The sequence below is a fragment of the Protopterus annectens genome, chromosome 8.part0 (assembly GCF_019279795.1).
Source record: "Protopterus annectens isolate FY-2018-M chromosome 8.part0, PAN1.0, whole genome shotgun sequence".
NCBI classification, from domain to species: Eukaryota; Metazoa; Chordata; order Ceratodontiformes; family Protopteridae; genus Protopterus; species Protopterus annectens.
In genome coordinates, this window is record NC_056741.1 from 234,988,767 (window position 1) to 235,010,237 (window position 21,471).

General features: G+C 38.0%; 1 protein-coding gene across 1 annotated transcript in view; it reads left to right on the plus strand.

The window, feature by feature from the left end:
- Window positions 1–21,471, plus strand: part of LOC122808202 (rootletin-like) — a 295,087-nt gene that overhangs the window by 245,873 nt on the left and 27,743 nt on the right. The window contains exons 6-7 of the mRNA XM_044079171.1: window positions 1,495–1,653; window positions 21,099–21,295. Of these exons, the coding sequence (XP_043935106.1) occupies window positions 1,495–1,653; window positions 21,099–21,295 (356 nt within the window). The remainder of the gene's footprint in view (window positions 1–1,494; window positions 1,654–21,098; window positions 21,296–21,471) is intronic.

Consider the following 21,471-nt stretch of genomic DNA (forward strand, 5'->3'; position numbering starts at 1 on the left):
ACACACACACGCTGAGTACCGGACCTCTGAAGAAGTCTTTTCCTCTGTAGAACTTGATCTTACTTAGTGATAAACAGGCTTGCCTATCCTCTATTCAAACTCTCTGGTTTAACAGACCTGAAGCTCATCTTTTGGAGTATGTTATTTTTTTGGTGGCTGTCACCTCCACTTACAGATCAAAACTTCTGGTTTTGCTTTGTAGAGAGCCAAACATGGTCTTTTACATGGTTATGGTGTCCCTTAAGACTGTCCCACATTTTCTTAAACAAATGGTCTCAGAATCATCAGTAAAGCAGTCCTTTTCACCCATCTGTTTTTTTTCCAAGTCAGGACCCACGGAGAGAGCCTTTTGTACCTTAGATATGCATTGTCAGCTTAGATCCTTCCTGAGAAGGGTGCACGAGTTTAAAGAAGATGGACTTGTGCATCTGTTTTTCTCAAGTAAGGAGGTTCTAGCTGTAGCATAGCTGTCCTTATCCTTACGAATCACTAACTGCATCTGTTTTTGTTATTAGGCAACTAAGCACTTGCTAGCTGGTGTTGTGTGGTTAAGGGAGGGTCACTCCATCAGGGATGAGATTCCTTTTTATGTGTTTCAAGGATGTGTTTATTGCTTACAGTTGTTCCACTGCCACCTGATCATTATTTCATATTTTCAGCTGGTACTGTCTGTTGGACTGTTATTCAGGGAGGTCAGCCTTTGACACTTGTGTTTTGTGAGTTAGTCTTCTGAATCCCTGTATTTTTACCATTCTAGATCCAGCCTCCCTGTGAGGTTTTGGGAATTGTTTGGGACTCTTCTCAGCCAGTAACCACCACAGAAGGCACTTGGTATTAAGATGTAAGAGTTTTATCAGAACTCACCGCATTAGTTGATTTGTGAGAGGGCTGTCTGTGTTACATTCCCACTGTTCCCCTTTCTCTGTAAGACACCCTCCTTCTGCTGCTTGGATGTTCTACTAGGTCTTGAATGTGTATAATTTTATACCCTTGTTTATTTACGTCTTTCCAAGTATGCCTATTCATCTGGAGAGATGTGCCTTCATATCCTTGTTAAGTGGTGTCATGCCATGCTGTAGGGGAGTTTCTTGAGCTCCCCCAGTCCCAAGTGCAGGAGCAAGACAGTGCAAGGCTTCTGTACAGAGAGTGGGTGCCCAGAATAGGAAATTCTAACTGATACTTACTGCAGGGAACCTCTCCAAAGAAGAAATGATATGGTGAGTGCTGATATGTCAGTTATATATTTAGTAAAAATAACATGTATGATTTATATATATATATATATATATATATATATATATATATATATATATATATATATATATGAGCAATTATTGTATTTCTTATTTTCCATGGAGAATTAAATGTACTTTTTTCTTTTTTTCTTGTAACAGTATTACAGTTTTCAGGTGCTAGTTCTTTCATGAACATTGAAAAAAGCTAGCTTGTTGTCCTTCACACCAGATGTTTACTCTCATTGTTCAACATCTGCAGGTAATGATACTGAAAGGTGACATTTCTGAGAAGACCAGTGAACTTCTGACACTGCAGAGAATGGCAGACCATCAAGGATGGGAGCATGAGCAAGAAACATTAAAACTGCAGAGGAAAATTGCAGATATTGAGGCACAGCGAGATCACGTTCAGAAGGAAGTAAGGGATGAATTCATGTTCCAGAAAAATGGGAGTGATTGTTTGTATTTGTTATATTACGTGTGACTAGATCTTAAATGCCTGCAGAATCTTCTATTTTTTTTTTTTTGTCAGGGCGTTACTAGTAGCCAAGTCTTTGCACCTAATAGTGAGGTCTCAAAAGTCACACAGGTTACAGAACTGTGATTTTTGTTACTTAAGAAGGAAGGAAGGAAGGATAGACATTGTAAAACACATTTGCCTTTTGCTTTTTAAATTATAAAGATGTTCCTGTACCACTTCCAGTGACCATAACAGTTAATAGTTTTGCATCATGCTGCTACAGCACCTCTCTTCACAAAGTGCTATGTATGTAATGTATGTAGATATATGTAGATATTGATAGATTTAGATACATAAACGTTTGTGTGTGTGTGTGTGTATGTATGTATATATATATATATATATATATATATATATATATATATATATATATATATATATAAATATAAATATATACACATATATATCTAAATGTGTGTCTCTCTCTCTCTCTATATATATATATATATATATATATATATATTGTGTGTGTGTGTAAGTGCAGTATACAGCCATTAGATTAAGCACAGGAGTGGGCATAGTTTCATTACGAGCATTTGTAACTTTTGTATGCCTGAATTCAACATTGATTGAAACACTACTTCTTTCAGTCTTTTCCTGCCATATTTGCTGAACTTGTTGAACTTGTTGACTTTAGCATTAGTGCTGGGATTGAGGTTGGTATTAAATTTGAGGGTTAGTGTTAACGTTAAGGCAAGAAAGGCAGTGCTTTGAACTTTTACATGTGTGTCTATCTTTTTGGTATTTTCAGTTAACTGTTTTTCTGTGAAGTGGTTGTCACTCTTGCAGAGTCTTTTTTTAAACACCTTTATTGAATTATCTCTTGTGACGCTGGCACATTTGCATTTATATATAAGTAATCAAACTGTATTAACAAGTTAAAATTAACAAACAGTATGATTCATATGTATTGCTATATATCATATAACCTAAGCGACATTACATAAGTAAATATTATGGGAAGAAATATCCAGGGAATTGTTATGGCTAGGCTTGCATAGGCCCTAGGGCTGATAGCCTACTACCAACCTATGAATTACTCAGTTCATGTCCCCCTTTTTTAAGCAAGAAACATCGTTATTAAACCATTACTTATGGCAAAAGCAATCATACATTTATTTAAATGAAAACAGCCCACACAGACACAATCCTAATTGCAAGCATTTTACATCACAAACCATACTGACACACTCCCAGCTGCAAACATTATCCATCACTTATAATCTACCCAATCATTTTCATTCAAACATTACATAACTCATTTAAGTCTTGCCTTCTTTTAAACCTCATTCTTCCCCTGTATGTATTGTTCCCACAATTCCCATTTTTCTTATGTAGTTTTCTCCTACCTTTTTCTAAAGTTCTTAATTCCAGTTGTTTATCCCTTTTACTATATTCACTACTTCTAATATAGTTGGTTTAGATTCTGATTTCCATTTTCTAGTAACTGCTTTTTTGGCAGCCACCATAATTAGAGACAGCAAAGTCTTACCATGTCTTGTCAGTTCTGATTCTGTATCATAGCGCAGAAAAATCATCTCCCTTGTCACACCAATCTATCCACCCAACATCTCCAACTGTGCATCCTGCAGGGAATCCTTAAAGTCTGCCAACTCTTACTCCCAGAAAATTGTTCCCAATTGCCTCTTTCTTCCCCATCACACCACAATTTGCTGTCTACCTGAGGAATAAGTGGGGTATAAAAATATTTATGTAAACATTTCTAAGCAAAAATCCTAACTCTTCTAGATTTCGTTGCATGTTTCATAGACATACATATATCCTTCCATCGTTTTTTTATGAATTGCTTATCCAGTCTCTCTTCCCAAGCCTTTCTAACTTCCTCTGATTGATTCTTATAGTTATCGTGCAATATTTTATACGATCTACTAATTATTCATTTTTTAATGGCAACTTCTGTTCTAGATTCTGCTAAAAACTCTACCAGTGCTGGGCTTTTATTTATGACCCTCCCCCCATTTTTTTCTCTTTGCCTATACTCTGATGTTATTCCTTGATAGGGAAGGCAATCTGTAACCTGCAGTCCAAATCGATTCCAGGCATGTTCCCATTCTGTCATCTTTCCCTCTCCAGATATTTGTTCCCAGTACCTTGGTTCCTTTTCCAGTTTTCTCCAATAAATTCCAGCCCCCTCTTGCCTATTGTCTGTATCCCTAATTGCAGTCATCCCTTTTGGCAGAATCTCCGTTCTCCATTCCCATGTTGGCTTAGTTCTTAGAATACTTTCTGCTTCATTATGGATATACTATTTTGTATGATTATTGTTATTCTCCTTAAAGGCCTGCATCATAAATCCCAGTCTCTCCTTGTTTCTTGAGCCCCCCCCCCTTTGTTTCAACATCATCCCTTTCCACTTTGAATTATAATTTTCTGCTTGTGCTATGTATAGAAGCCTTAACTGTGTAGCTCTGAAATACCCCTTAAAATCGGTTAATCCCAATCTGCCCTGTTCTACTGGAAGAATCAGCTTATCCCACTTGACTCTTACTGTCTTCCCCTCCCAGATAAAGTCCTTCAACTCTTTATTAATTGCTATCCACAACTTCTCCTCTGGTTGATAAAAATATGCCTGACCTGTTTATAAGACTTCTTTCTGCTTTTCCTGGTTAGGGGTCGCCACAGCGGATCACCTGTCTGCTCATGATTGGCAGTGGAGTTTTACGGTGTTGAGTTGCCAACCCAGCTCCCAACCTTCCACAGAAGGCATTGACCTGTGTATAAGACTAAAAGGACTAAAAACATTTTGACTGCTTGTATCTTACTATCCATATCCATATAACAAAACTTCCATTTTCACAGTTTTTGTATTATCTTTTGTTTAGTCTCTTCCCACACATCCTTAGCTGCCATTCCAAAATCATTTTTAATCCATACTCCTAAATGCCTCATTTTATCATGTCCCCATAAATAAGGATATTGCTGAACCAATTTGTGTGTGGGTACATAATTTAGCGCTATTACTTTTGTTTTAGTTTCATTAATTTTGTATCCCAAAAAGATTTGAAACTGTCTCAAAATGTTCCACAACATTGTAATGTCTGTTTGGTTTTGTCAGGTATAAAATAATATCATCTACAAATAAACACAGCTTTTCTTGACTACAGTACCAGTTATATCCTTGAATTTCTGAGACCCTTATTTTCTTTGCCAATAGTTCTAAATATACTGCAAATAACAAAGGGGAAAGAAGACACTCTTGCCTGGTTTCTGCTCAAACAGAAATTATCAGAAAGGACCCTGCCCACCTTAATTTTCACTTCTGATCCCTCATATATCCTCCTACTCAACCTTATATTTTTTTTCAGTAAATGCAAATGCTTTCATTGCCCTGCTCATAAAGTCCCAGCTTACTCTGTCAGATGCTTTCTGTGTATCAAGACCCACCAACAACAGTGGTATTTTCTTACATTCTGCTTCACTCTGGATTATCAGTGTTCTGTTAATGTTGTCAAATGTTTGGCTGTTGCAGTGTCTTGTCTCCGAGTGCATGGTTAAAATTTAAGGGTACTGTATCCCGTAGATACAGATGAACATATTGCTAAATTTTAATTATTTTTTTATGATATTTTGACCAAAGTTTTCCAAAATTCTGCATATTCCACTCACACTAGATCTTAGTTTAGGTGAGGGTCTCTTCAGCATTAGATTATAGCATTTATGTTACTATTTAGCATAGTTGATCTGCACTGGACAGTTCATCCACAGCTGTATAGTCCCCATGTGTTGACCTGTACTAGTCACATCAGTGTTACTAAATAAAGATATCAAGTGTTGCACAGATCCCATATAAGTAGTGTTGTTTGCACCCTGATCAGCTCTTCTTACTTCTTTAGTCATTAATCACTCAGCTATGCTTTCCATTTTGCGATGGTGCTGTTGATCATAAGGCCTACAGTTAATACATTTTTTAAGAAAGTCATCAGTTTAATCATTATTGCTGTTTATTCAACTGATTTGTAATGGTAATGTCTTATACATGAAAGTTCTTTATTAAGTGTGCGTCTTGTTGATAAATTGCCCCTAAAGATTTTCACTAAAGTGTCTTTTATGGGAATATCATGTTCAGAAAATGGTGAACAAAGCAAAGTTCAGTAAAATCACAAAGCTAAAGAAACTTAAACTCTGCAGTCATATTTGATTGAGGAATGTTAGAGATAAGGTTATAAACGTCCGCAGTGATATCTGATTGAGGAATGTTAGAAAAAGTTTTCTAAACCTCACCATTAGAAACAAGAGGGGGGTCTCACAAAAGAGAGTTTGAACATTGTACTTCTGGAATGGAGGATAGACCTATGAAAATGCTACCCAAGCACAAAGAGGCCATTATAAAACTAAAATGCTAAGCAGTGCAGAGGCACCTTTAAATGCTTCCACTCTGTGGTTGTCACAGAGTCTATGATTGCCAGAAGGTGTCTCTGGGGTTGCTGCACTGTTCAGTACATTTGAAGAATCATGTACCTGCAGCCATAATTGTACATGTGGAGAAACCAGTTGTAAAGCAATTTAAGTTGTAGTTTCTTACTGTAGAACATCCATATTAGTGCTTGAAAAGGAGGTGATTTCATTGACCTGTGCATCGGTGTCTACAATTCCTTGTGTGTTGCCTGTCTCAGAAACTCCCACCTTCAGCTATAAGGTATTTTTTGAAGAATGCTTAAGCAGTAACCCACAACTGGGTATGGGTAATGCTGGATTTACCCAGGGTTGGTGTGGTTTGATCACAAGCACAAAGCCCAAGTAGTCAAACAAAGTCATCTTTGGGTAAGTCCAGCATTACCCATACCCAGTTGTGGGTTATTGCTTAATTGTACAGTAATGGGTCATTTTTGTCCAATCCATGTGCATGTTTTTGAATAACAGTGACCTGTTATTGCATAATTAAATATAGTATGCCATTAGATGTGATCCTTGAAATGCACCATCATAGCCGACTTTAGGCATAGGCCAACTAGGTTGCTGTCTGTGGCGCTACTCTAGCAGGGACACTTTTGCAGTATTTATTTGGTGTAGGTAGACCAGGATGGGGGCACCATTTGGTGTGAAGCAGAGCACCATGGAGCCCTTTTGCCTAGGGTACCAGTTGGCCTAAGGCCGTTCCTATGCACCATTACAATCTTTGTCAGTATAATTTCAGGCATATGTTGAAATTACAGGGCAGCAGTGCAAAACTGTTACTAGGATGTGTTTTAACCCTGAAAATAAAAGTAAGAGATCTCCCTCTCCTTTCCCCCAAATGGAAATTCAGACACCTATGGTGCTACACTCAGCCCATGATAATGCATCTTCATAGTCATTTGGCTGTCTTGCCAAGGATGTTATTTCAAAGGAAACTATTAGTTTGATAGGTGACTTTTTGTTTTTGATGTCCTACATATTGTACCAAGAAAAAGATACTGTGAAATACTGAGACTATGGAGCCAAACAGGTTTTTCATCCATTGACATAGATATTTATAGATGCATCTTGCATTATATCTCAGCACTGTGGTACAAAAACATTCTGCATCAGAAAAAGTAAACTTGCTGTATATGGGCTTCGTGTAGTCATCTGTATTTTTTTAATAACTTAAAAGGCATATCAGGCTATTGTAAAATTTGGAGTATATAATTGCTTAAATACTAATTAGCTACTTGCAGGAAGCTGCATGTTATGTTGTCCCCTTTCTTTTGGAGGCAATCTGAATAACGACTTGGTAGAAATTAGCCACATCAACAGTGTCTATCTTATGGATTCACCATATAGACACTGGGTTGTATCAGAAGTAAAGAAATAGTTGCAGAAATTAAAATACCGATCTACAAGAAGTAAGTAAATGTAATTATTTTCAAGAGTTTGTGTTCAAAAATGCAGAAGCATAATTTACAGTGGCCTATGACCCATCTACAACCATCAGGAAGTTTTTTTCTAAAAGGAAATTTAGCAGAAAATTGGGAGTTGTTTTTATATTCTCAGAGTATTCTTCACTGCAGGAAAATTTGTCATGTTCCCTAAAAAGATATAGTGTGGTATAGTCCTTTGTGTCACAGGGAAAAGAATCATTGAAGGTGTTTAACTGTTTTACTTTTCTTGAAGAGACAAAACACAAATTAGCTGCATTTAGAAATTAGTGGAGAAATTATTGCAAGCTTAGAAATATTTTTTTCCATGACTTATTCTTTCTAAGTACACAAAATACTACTAAGACTTTAGATTCTTATGTTTTTATCTGATTGGGTAAACAGTATGGACACAATTTTTCCTTTTCAGGGGCAACTAAGAAGCTCTAGCTTGTTAATTGACTTGTTTAGTGTCATACAGTATGTAAATAGAGGTGAAGAATTCTGAGTGTGTGTCCCCTGGGCACAGGACGTTGCTCATTAACAGATCAGTGCGTTAGTCATCTGCGCTGCCAGATACTGTTAATTAGCTGAAGAACAGAACCCACAACTTCTTTTTGTAAGCTATGTATTTTATTTGAAAGAGAGGGAATAAGTTTCTGGTTCACAGGATGCTGAAATAGTGGGCAGGCTTTTAAAAGAAACCGATCTGGCATTATCAGAAGCCATGAATATCCGGAGGGAAAGTGAACTTACTAGTACAATGTTAAAATAATTAACTGTGGAAATTGGTGTGTGGAAAAAAGATATGAATCAGACAAAAAGTTGGAAATGAGAACGTGAGAATGTGTTGCTGAAGTAATAGATAAATAGAGAGCCGTATGACAGTTTAATGTAATAGTAACAGAGACCCGAGCCACTGTGGTGGCACAGAGGATAAAGCCCTGACTATGGCCCAGCAGACCTGGATGTGATTGGCGGCTCAGATGACTAACAGAGCTTCAGGAAGAGGTAAGCTTTACCGTCCCTGGGAGGGTGGAACAGGCCTTTGGGTGTCTTCTGTGACAGTCCGTAGGAGATACTAGGGATGGCTGGATGGGAAGATGTGGTCTAAAAAAGGGGAAGGGGTCGCAACACAACTGAGTTGCTATGGCGGCCGGGCAGAATGGCACTTGAATCCATTGCACATCCACCCTATCATCATACCAGGTGTCTCACACAAACGGGGGGTAAAAATAAGACCACCCTGGCTTGTTGCAGGATATCACTGAACCTCCAGGATGTTTTTAAGATCCTCACTGCCCCCGATAAAAATTTGGGTATTGAACCAGTGGTAGATTGGCAAGCTTGGTAAACCCATTGAAGGATGATGGACGCTAAAATAGCTGTCAGAATGAGGGAAGAGGAAAAAAGAGTGCAACAGAAGTAACGGAGACCTGGAAATGCCTCTGCAGTTAAAGTTCAAATTTCACGGCTATGAGCATAAGGAGAAGTGCTGTTCTGTTTACAATAATGATGGCATCAGTGCTACCAGAAGGGCATTTTCAAAGATGTGTGAATGGAAATGCATGCATGTGTTGTTTGGTATTGTTGAAGTAGTAAGAGTTGATTCAGATGCAAGGTGTGTAGTATTTTGTGTGTAGATATGTTGAAGCATTTCTTTATAAAGTTACTGAACAGAAATCTGTATGCATGTTGTTAAACAAACACATCTTGTTGCATACCTGTCAAAGCCTAAAATAATGTGGGGGGACAGATTTTAAATATTGCTCTTATTAACTTAGGAAATGTTATGGAATAACAGGATTTACATTAGCATACATTATGTAAAGGATATGAAGTTGGAAAATGTGTGTCATTGTTAGTGACTTCAGTCCTCAATGGTTTGCCAGAAAACCACCAGTGTTATGAGAAAGAGGCCAAAAAATATGAGTCATAAATGCCCCCCCTATTTTAGACAACTTTCTTATAACGGTGAGATTTTTTTGGGGGGGGGGTGGAGCATGGAATGTTTGTCCTATATATTACAAAAAAATTGCAAACCTTGAACTCTGTGATGAATTTGTGATACAGATTATACATTTTTGAAAGAACTAAAACATTTCTCTTTTAATTTAGCATAGGTTTCCTTTAAGTTGTTATGTTTCTCGGACAGCTATATATCTAGATATTTCAGTTCATTTGGCCTTTCTGAGAAACCATACTCACTTCTCAAATATTTTGGAGGTTTTAATTTACCACTGTTAACTCAGTTGTGATCTTATATTTTGGAATTGAAATAAATATTAATTGTTGAGCCCCTTCTTCCTCTAAACTTGGCATATGCAAAACGTGAAAAAGTCCTATCAGTTTATGGGTCTGTCAAAGTTAACAAAATGTCATTAGCGAACAGAGTCATTTTCAGTTGATTTGACCTCCTTTTATATTCTTGTATTCTAATCATCTTATATATAATGCTAAAGGCTGAGTTTCCAAAGCAAAAATTACTGAGGATAGTGGGCATTCCTGACATATGCCCATAGTTTAAAAAATATATGATAATAGTACTGACATCTTTTTGCACATTGAAATACTTGTATATCTTTTTTCAGAAGCAAAATAAAATGTTTAGTAACCCCATTCTTGTTAATACTTCGAATAGGTAAGCCCATTACTCCTTTCAAATGCATTTTCAGCATCAAGACTTGGTACTCACATGGGAATCTACAAAGCCCTTCATCTTCTGAGGGGATGTTCTTATGACTAGTCCCACCCAAGTATGTTGCTGGGGTATCAGTCCTGTTAATTACCAAAGATGGTGTACTTCTTGCAAGGTGCAATGTTATGTACATAATGTAATGCTTACTGTATATGAAGTCAGTCAATCTTTGGTAACATTTTCCACCCAAACAGCTCCCTGTCCAATGCCCAGGGCAAGCAAGTGAGCCAATCTTCGTCTCCCTTGCTCTTGATTCATAAGGGAAGATGCAGCTGTCAAATATATACATCTTTCCTTTTGTTGCCCACACCTAGGATTCCCTTAGTATTGTTATGGGTGGGATGATTTGGCATAATGGTTAAGGTCTTTACCTCAAATATACAGGTTCCATGGTTTGATTCCGAGCTCTGACTGTTGGCTAAGGTTATTGGGGGTTTGGAGGGTAGGTATAATGGCTAAGGTGTTTACCTAACAGACACAAGGTACAAGGTTTAATTCTCACCTTTGAGGGAAATTGGCCAGGCTTAAAATAACCCACGAGGGCAGCTAGCCTAGTGTTTACTATCTAAGGTTTGTTGCCTAGGAAGTAGCAAAAGTCACTCTATGAAGAACCGAAGAGATGAAGGCCAAGCTGCGTGATAAGTACTGGGGGAGGCTTCTAAGGGCTCAGAGGTCTAAATGTGTATGATATTTAAGCTTATCAGTTTCAGAAGAAAGATCTCATTTGCTCTGAATGGTTCCAGATAATTGTCTGCTTTACTTTTTTCCATGGATGTCATCCAGTAGTTACTTTTAATGTTATCTACAAATTGGGCATGCGTATATTTTTACATCATTTGTGAAGAATGCAGATGTCAAATCATTGTTTTTCTTTATTTGAAAGGAATGTGTTCACTCAGTGGTTGGAGGTGAACTGACTGGCTCATGAGCTAGGTGTATTCTATTAATGTGGCAGGTGAACTGACTGGCTCATGAGCTAGGTGTATTCTATTAATGTGGCAGGTGACATTGGTTATGCACTGGTATGGGGAACAAGCACTCCAGAGAGGCGGAACATTGGCAAAGGAATGCCTAATTGGATAAACTCATCTGTACTCCCACTAAGGAAGGTCTTCTCTTAAATCAGCTGATATGGAAGAAGATACCTGTTATATCCCATGGCAGATATAATTAGAATAACAGGAATATAGGATATTTGGATCAAAACAAAATTTCGTCAGAGCCAAGCAATCAACACTTGGTCATCACAAGCCATTCCTTATGAGTACATTATTGTGAGATGGGCACAAACAGAACTCCGGAAGGTAATGGTGTTACTAAATTGCAATCATCATCATCATCAACAACAACACCCTCCGTTTTTTATTCTGCAGGGGGTTATGTCTCCTGTTGCCATCTTTCTCTCAATTCAGTGTCACTCCCCTACCGTCTTCAGAACTCATGGCCTGACTGTTGCAGGTCTTCTCACACACACTAGTTAGTTCATCTTTTCCCTGGACATCCTTGTTTCCTTTTGCCTTCTTTGTGTCTGTCTCAAATCTTCTTCAACGGATTGTTGTTTGCTTTTCTGTACATGTGCCCAAACCACCATAATCTGTTCTCTTTGACCGTTTCTGCAATTGGAGCTGCTTTGGCTTCTGCTGTTTTGTCCTCATTTCTTCATTTGTCCTACAGTCTGCATCCTATCACCCATCTCAGGCACTTCATTTCTATCACCTCTAGCTTCCTCAGCTTTGCTGCTTTTACTGTGCAGATTTCTGTACCATACAGCAGTACTGGTCTCATCACTGTTTTGTACACATTACTTTTCAGCTTCTTGGGCATTTTTCTGTCATACACTGCCCCTGACACTCTGTGCAAGTTGGCTGCAGAACCTTTGATTCTGGCTTTATCTCCTCACTCAGACTTCCCTTCAACTCAACCCCCCCCCCCCCACATACTTGAAGCTGTTAAACTGTTCCACCCTTTTCTATTTTTCTCAGTTCTCAGCTTATTCTGATTCTCCCATTTGCCAGCATTGCAAGTGTCTTATCTGTACTCAATTTTATCCCATGTGCCTTCAGTTTTACATTCCATTCCCCTATACTTTGCTGAAGTTCTTACTCAGAGTCTGACTGTAATGCTACGTCATCTGCATATAGCAACTTCGCTGGTCTGTCCTCTCCAACCTGTTTGCTAATATAGACCATCACTAGTATGAAGAATAGGCTCGGAACTGAACCCTGAAGTACACCCACTCCCACTCGGAACCCCTTTGTTTGTACTTGAATTATTGGGTCGTTGTACATCATCTCTAATTCTACCAGTGTTACTGGGACTTCGGACCACTGCAGGACTGCCCTAGTCAGCTTTCTTGGCACCTTGTCATATGCTTTTTCCAAATCTATTAATGCCCGGATGGACTCCTTCCTCATCTCCAGCTTCTCCTCAAGTGTCTGTCTTACTGCAAACATTGGGTCAGTTGTGCTGCATCCTGATCATAATCAAAACTACTTATGTCCCATCTTACTTACTACTGCTCTGCATATTCATTTATATAACCCTCTCCAGGACTTTCATGCAGTGTGATAGGAGTTTGATACCTCTGCATTTCTCAAAATTGTGACTGCCCCCCCCCCCCCATTTTCTTCAACACTAGCTCTAGAATGTTTATTCTTCAGTTATCTGTGATATGCCTTTCTCTCCATACTTCTATGAGTACCTTCAGGAGTCATGTCTTCCCTATATAACCTAACATCTTTATCATATCTGCTGTGACCTCTACCTGCTACTTTCTCTGACTTCATTTTCCTTTGTTCTGGTCTTAATTTTTCTATGGTGGGCTCCTCCTCCTCTTTCATTATAGGCTGTGTCTGGGGAAGTACAGCTTCTTTATGGTTTTCTTCATTCAGAAGCTGCTGGAAGTACTCCTTCCATCTGCCTTTGATGCCCCTTGGACTATTGAGCAGGTTGTTGCTGGCATTCCATATGTAGGGTGTCTGACTATCTTTTTTACCTTTCTGTCTTTGCCTTGCAATCTGATGTAGTTGTTTGTGCCATTTACTGATCTACTTGCCAGAAGCTAGTTGCGTGCCTCTTGTGCCTTGTTCTTTGCTATTGCAATTCCTCTTTTAACTTGTTTATTAGCCAACCAGAATAGAACTCCCTTCTTTTGACGACTTCCTGGACTTCTATATTCCACCATCAGCTTTCCTTATGTACCTTATTTTCATACCTGGCTCAGCTGCATATCTGTTTTGTAGTCCTCACACGTGCTGTTTTTAGGTGCTGCCATTCTTCAACTCCACCTATTTTCTCTTTTTCGTGAGGTGCTAGAGCTCTCAGTAATTCCTTGAACTCTTGTGCTTTCTGTCCAGTCAGCTGTGAGGTTTTCAGTCTGCTGTGTGTTGACCTTAGAGCCTTCTCTGTCTACTGCTTGCAGCTGACTGTAGCAACTAAGGTTTATGCGTTGGGCCAACTGCTTCACTGGGTTTGACTTTGTAATCACTGATTCTTCCCCACTGTCCTTTCCTTACTAGGAGGAAGTCTACCCGAGTTGCATGTTGGCCACACTTGTTTGTGATCTTGTGATTCTCTCTCTTCCTTGCTGAACCATGTGAAGGCCAGTATCAAGTCATTTGCCAGGTAGAAGTCTAGAATGATCTCTCCTCCTTAATTCTCCTCCTCACCCATGTGAACCAAGGCAGTCATCATATCCTTTTCTGTCTGTCCCAATGTGTAGTCACTCATCAACACCAATTCATGCAAATGCTGTCTGAATGTCTTCTTTTCTTCACTGTCACAACCCTGCTTAGGCTGAGATTATGAATAGTGCCCTCTCCTTACTTTTGAGTCTGATTGCCATGAGTGTGTCACTAATTCTGATGACATTTTCTGAAACCTCTTCCTCACCACAATTCCCACATCATTTCTTCCCTTTCTTCCTCCTGAGTAGTAGACTCTGAATCCTAAGCCAAGCAGCTTTGCTGTGCTGTCCTTCCATCTTGTCTTCTTGATACTCCAAAAGCAAGAAACACTCAAGGGGGGGAAAAAAAAACCCCACAAAGAAATTCCAGCCACACGATGCAGGAACCAGACTGACATCAAGGAAAAATTGGTCACAGAAAATTTATTCTGGTACCTCGACCTTTTGCCTTCATGGAGTAATTTGTGACTAAAAACCACATCCCATTATACACCAGACACTCAGCCAAAACTACTTACATCATTAACCATTTAATTAATTATGTTAATTACATCAACAAGGGAAAACACAAAAAAGTGAAAAAGCATGAAATACACGTTAAAGAGACATCTTCAGAATATTACCAAATGCCGTACTGATACATAAATTAAAAGTGCATTTAAATAAATAAATACAATTCCAATGGCAACTACTATTAACACTTTTTAAAAAAAGCATATCAAAAATTAAACTTTTATAAGGTAATATTACTGTCCAAATTCATTCCTTTTGGATACAAAGTATGGTAATTAATAATCATCCTACATTCTAATTTAATTCCCTTCAAAAATTTCCACCATTAGCTGATGGCTGTGCTAAAACACTAAATAACAAGCCATTAGCTGACCCTTTGTGTTTGGAAAGAAAATATGCAGCTACTGGACTGTCGATTTTACATCTCCTAATATCCCCCAAGTGTTCTAATATTCGTACCTTAACTTTCCTAGTGGTTTGCCCAATATACCAACAGATGTCCCTACAATCACAGCCAATAATGTAAACGACTCCACATGAGTTACAATTATAATATTCCCTAGCTAAATACAATTTCCAATTGATCTTGAAACCATCCATATTCCTGACTCTACTGCACACTGAACAATTACCACACAAGTGAGTTCCCACTTTACCTTCTGTAGTTGTCTTAAATCTTTCAACACTAAGTAGTTCTTTTAGATTATTAAGTCTGCCATAAGAGAAGGTGATGTGACTAGGAAAAAGAAAGCCTACAGATACATTTTCACTAACCACATTCCATACTTGTCTTACTAAATTTTCAAGAGTAGGAGAAAAATAAGAGCACCTCGTAACAAAAAATAACTTCTTCTTACGTCCATCTGTGGACAAGCCATACTCAGCCTTTTTAACATTGCACCCCACCACCAAAATGTTTTGCCTAGCTTTAGAAAGGGGCAACTCTGAATACCCTTGCAAAATCAATCTATCATGTACTTGATCCAAATGAACACACCTGAAACTCTCTTCAGAGGTATTATAAAAAATCCTTCGGAATTCCCCATAAGGCAAAGACTCAATTAAATGGGGAGATGCATACTGTCAGCATGTAAAAAGGCATTAACTGATGTTTGCTGCCTATAAGGCTTATGTTGAATTTTATTCTGATCATTAATAGAAAATTCAACATCAAAGAAAGAAATGTTAAACTCCAATCCCAAGTGAATTTCAAACCATGGGGGTTATTATTAACTTGTTCCATAAACTCTACAAATTTCTCTTGACTGCCTCTACATACAGAAATCAAATAATCAATGTACCTTATATAATAAATTACATTATTAACAAAAAAACTCTTCCAGGAGCATGAACTGCTTCTCAAATTCCCCCATATAAATGATAGCATAGGTGAGGCAAAAGCTTCCCCTATAGCTGTCCTTCATACCTGCAAATAACAATCATCCTTCCATTTAAAATAATTATGAGTCAAACAGAACTCTAAAATGGCCAGTAGAAACAATGTACGGGGCCGTTCCCCCATGATTTTAGCCTTGGCTTCCAATCTCCATCTTTTTTCTGTGTTGGTATATAAAGCATTAACATCTACTGTGGCCCAAAAATAATCATCCTTCCACTCCAGATCACATAAATTCTTACATACATCATTAGTATTTTTAATATGAGAGGGAACAACTGTCAAATAGTTCTTAAAATGGAAATCCAAGAACAAATTAACATGCTCAAAATAGGAACCTATACCCAAAATAATGGGTTTGTCGAGGGGGGGGGGTAATCAAACATTTGTGAACCTTGGGAATAGCATAAATAAAGGGGTCTCTTGTTTCCTTAACAAGCAATTTTCTAACATCATTAGATTTCAAGAAATTCAATCTTTCCCACCCTGTCCAAAAGTTCACTTAATTCCTTGTTAAATTGCTTAATTGGGTTATTGGACACTTTACAGTAATTATTCTCTTCAAACAGAATTTGATGAACCATACTATCATATTGTCCTCTATCCTAATATCCCAGTTTACCCCCCTTATCAGCTTGCTTGAAAACAGACTTTCACAACTGCAACTGCAAATTCTGAAAAGCTGACCATTCATCCTTACTAAGATTAGAAGAGACAAACTGTTTTAAAAATGACCCCAAATGGCATTTCACCATTTTACACACTGTATTCTCAAACACATTGATAGCATTTGAACATTTTGGAGGTGTAAACGTACTATTAGAAGACAAAAATGGGCATATTTAACCGTAACCGCCCATAACCAGTGGAAGAACCCCCAGGCTCACATTCCAGTTCACTATCAGAAATTTCATGCATACTATCATAATCCCCCATAAACTGCAAGTACAAGTCAGTTTCATGCATACTTAAATTCAGCAAATCCTCATCAGTTTGCTCAAATGGCTCAGAACTAACAATTTCTGCACTATTATGATCATGCAAAAACACTTTCAAATATAGCTTACAACAAAATCTTTTTATATCTAAAATGTCCACTAATGAAGGAATTCTCGTGGGAACGAACTTTCAAAAGTACATTTTCAACATTTTTACTAATATCCAAACAGGATAGATTAATAATTTTTAATTGTTCATTGTTCTCATTTATTACACAAGCAGAGACTGAACCAGAAGTTAAAACTTTTTCAGTCAGTAAAGGAAGTGAATTAGCAGAAAGTCTTACTGTTAACTGCTGTTGTGTTTTCCACACATTCTCTTGGGTCACGTTTGGACTTGTTGAAAAGATTGCATAGTTCTTGGTACTTTTTTGTGACTCAGTGGACTCTTCGGAGCATATTTCATCGAACGACACACTCATTTTGCTGATATTAGTCTATCCACAAGAAACAGAAAATCACGACTACCTGTAGGCATTCGCCCCCTTGATATGGATCTATTGAAACATTCCTTACATTTCCAGGAATAAACCACATTGTTATCAAAATCTCTTATGACCCTTAACAGCTTTCGTTTTTTGCGATCCAACACATTATGTTCCATTTTCTGTACTCTATTATTGATTTCAGAAAACAAGTTTTGATATTTAGATTGAGAAACTTCATAAATTGCAATTTCTGAACAATTCTGGTGTTCTGTTTAATGAGGATATGTAGCCATTGCAACGTACAGTCCAATGCAGCCTGCCTCCACTCAACGAGCAAGTCTCCCTCATCCTCTGTAAACTCGCCAGCCAGCAGGCAGTCAGTACGAAGACCCCTTGGTGTAATATTCAGGGAAACATATTTTTCAAGCAATTTAAGATTGTAAAAGACAGTCACGTCTTTAAACATTAAACGTTCCAGTTCTTGAAACTTCTCTGTCATTCCATCCTCAGTAGTAGACGACCAGGGATCCATACTAGCCATCTTACATTCCCTTTTACAAACAAGGTCAGCAAATAAAGCCCCATGAGTAATACCTGGTTGATCAGATGTTCCCAAACAAGAAACACAAAGAAATTCCAACCACCACGATGCAGGAACCAGACTGACATCAAGGTAAAACTGGTCACAGAAATTTTATTCTGGTACCTCTGTCTTTCGTCTTCAAGGAATATTTTGTGACTAAAAACAACATCCCTTTATACAACAGGTAGCCAAAACTACTTACATCATTAACCAATTAATTAATTATGTTAATTACATCAGCAAGGAAAACACAAAAAAGTGAAAAAGCATGAAATACACTTTAAAGAGACATCTTCAGAATATTACCAAATGCCTTACCGATACATAAATTAAAAGTGCATTTAAATAAATAAATACAATTCCAATGGCAACTACTATTCACACTTTTTTTTAAAAAAAGTATATCAAAAACTTTTATAAGGTAATATTACTGTCCAAATTCATGCCTTTTGGATACAAAGTATGGTAATTAATAATCCTACATTCTAATTTGTTTAATTCCCTTCTAAAATTTCCACCATTAGATGATGGCTGTACTAAAACACTAAAAAACAAGCAATTAGCTGTCCTTTGCTGATGTAATTAACATAATTAATTAATTGGTTAATGATGCAAGTAGTTTTGGCTATCTGGTGTATAAAGGTTGTGGTTTTTAGTCACAAATTATTCACTGAAGGCGAAATGCCAAGGTATCAGAATACATTTTCTGTGACCAGTTTTTCCTTGATGTCAGTCTGGTTCCTGCATCGTGGTGGTTGGACCTTTTTGATACTTCAGCTTCCTCCTTGCCATCATATCATATTCACTTCCAAGCTACATCCTGTCAGTGGACCTACATTGCATGTAGCAATTCTTAGTTCATGTTGCCACGCATCAGAATAGAACCATAAAGGCAGCACAGCTTATAGTAAAATAGGTAAAACTGTCAGTAGTATCAGTGCAAAGTAACAGGATTGTAGAGTTGATGGTCTTATTTTAACCAAGCTTATTACTGACTGCCAGGCAGGAAGAAGGGCAAGTAACAGACCTGCACAAAATGGTAAATATCCTGACTTTGACAGCAAATGTTCCAATACTGTCAAGCAATGCCACCATCTTTTTATTCTACCTAAAGAAGGGTGCATGGCTTTAGGAAGACCAACTAGTTTGTTTCCTTTGTTTTGAGTGTAGTGGTGTTTCTATTGGCAAAGCAAATCCTATTCACCCACCCCCTTCCAAACATTTTATTGCATCTCAAGCCTATAATCTATCTAAGCCAGAGCTGGTCCTTCTATCAGACTGTGCTCTACTGGCCATTACTTCTCTGTTCTGACCTCCAAACTATGGCGGTTATTTCTTGTTGATTTAACATCTACTCCCTGTTTAGGCCACAGTTTAAACAATCCTGACTAACACAGTCTGAATGTAGCTGTCTATGTGAAAGACGTCACCTAAACCAGTATATCTAGCCGTGTAGTACCTTTACCTACCATCTACCTGATCCACGCAATTAATGCAGTCATCCTAAACTTTGATTGAGCTTACCCACTCCATTACTATTCTTAACCCAGAATGCATAACGTAGTTCCCTCTTTCATCTCACTGGTCTCTACTGGCTTAGCTAACCCAGATACTACTGCCATATTTTCACCACTTCTGCTCCTCGCACTTTGTGTATTCTCTCTCTTCTATTCCACTTTTGTAACTGACCATATATTTAGTTTATTAGATCTTCTATGCATATGCATATAGATCACTGTTATTTGTATACTCTACATTGTTTTGTTACATTATGATATAACCTGGGTTGAGCCTGTAATTGTTCTTTGTTTGAGTGCTCTATCCCAGTAGACAAATTTAAATAAATAAATAAAATAAAATGTCCTGGTAGATTGTTAACTGCATTTTATTTTGGCAGTAGGTAGCTAACTGCCCTTTGGAAAGTGTCAGTCACATCACCTGAGCATGGCTGCTTACTGTGCCTGTTTCAAGAATGTGTACATTGCAGCTTCTTGGTTGTCATTTCACACCTTTGTTAAGCAATATTGCTTGTATAATTATTTTAGAGTCTTGGTTTTCTTTGGCAGCTTCACATTTCAGGAGTCAGCCTGCACTGCCCTTGACTTTAGTCCTTCCCGACACTCCAGCCTTCTAGGGACATTTATTTTATAGTTCATTGGTAGTTACTGCTCTGTCAGACCAAAACCTACTTTAAGCCTAGCCAAGCTTATCCCAAATTTAACAAAATATTGCTGACGTGTCAAACTCCCAAGGAGTTTTATGGTTATTATGTAGGCTTGTACACAGTAGGTATTCACAGGTTGCCCCTATCCAGTAGGGACATAGGTGCCACTTACAGTGCTTGAGATTCGTTCCTGCATTTATCTACTGCCAAGGGCCTTTGAAATCATTTGCAACAGATACGTGTTCACAGTATCATTCGGTCTGTGAAAAGGCATTCTGCGATGGAGAATTGTTATTTTTCTGCTGATCCCTTATATTTGGGCAGCTTCTCTCTCCAGCAGCAGAGAATAGACTTTCCTGTAAGACAAGCATGCACATTATTGTTTATTCTAGTTTGTTATTCAAATTTTAGTTATTTTGTGGGAGACGAACTAAGGAGTGCAGTGTTTTGGCATCCTCTGTTGCACTGATGTGTACCCATTCCCCAAGGCAGGCTGTAGAGAAAATTTAGAATCCAGTTGAGTTGTGGTTTTCAGAAGAAATCCTCCACAGCTGCATGCTAGAGAGGATTCCGTATCAGCTGGAAACTCGTATTTATTACTTAGAAAAGTTGGACCTTTAGTGTAGCTGGTAAACAGCAAGCAGTCTAGGTTGGTCATGTGGGTTTTCTCTGACACTTGAAGCTTTATGTCTAAAGTCAGACAAGAAAATGCTGCTAGATAAAAATTTCTGGTTAAAAAAGGAAATGTTGCTAGGGAATAGAAGCATGTTTTTATGACACTACTGTAGAAATGTCTCCCTTGATGCCCTGGTCTTTTGGTGAGTACATTGCATTTTTCGACTTCCTTTTATTTACATTTGGAATATTCATGTGACCAGGTACCGCTCTTCTAGAAGGCATCTACCTTGTCTATGTGTGCTGCAGAATATGTTATGTGTGAAAGAGGTTACTTGATTACAACCCAGCAAAAGTGGAGAAAATCATTTAAAAGTTGTTAAAGTTATGTCTGTTTTGTTTTGTGTCTGTTGCTTCTCTAATAAGGTTGAAGAGTTGAAGGCTGAGGTCTCTCGACTACAAGATGTCAAGGAACAGCTGAAGGAATCATGTGACCTATTGGAGAAGAACCTGACCCATTCCCAGAAAGCACTGCAAAATGAAAGTGAGAAAAATTGGACGTTACAACAGACAAAGATGGAACTGCTGGATACTGTTAAACACCTAGAGCATGAGATACTGAGGTTCAGTAACTGTTTTATCTTTTAATTTGTTTGGGGTGGAAATCATGGTATAATCTTCTGACATATATAATGGTGGAAGAGGGTAAGCCTGAGGTAGAAGTTTGCCCCCTTCTTCCTGCATTCTTGCATCTTTGTTTTTGTGTGTGTGTGTGTGTGTATTTACATATATAAAATCT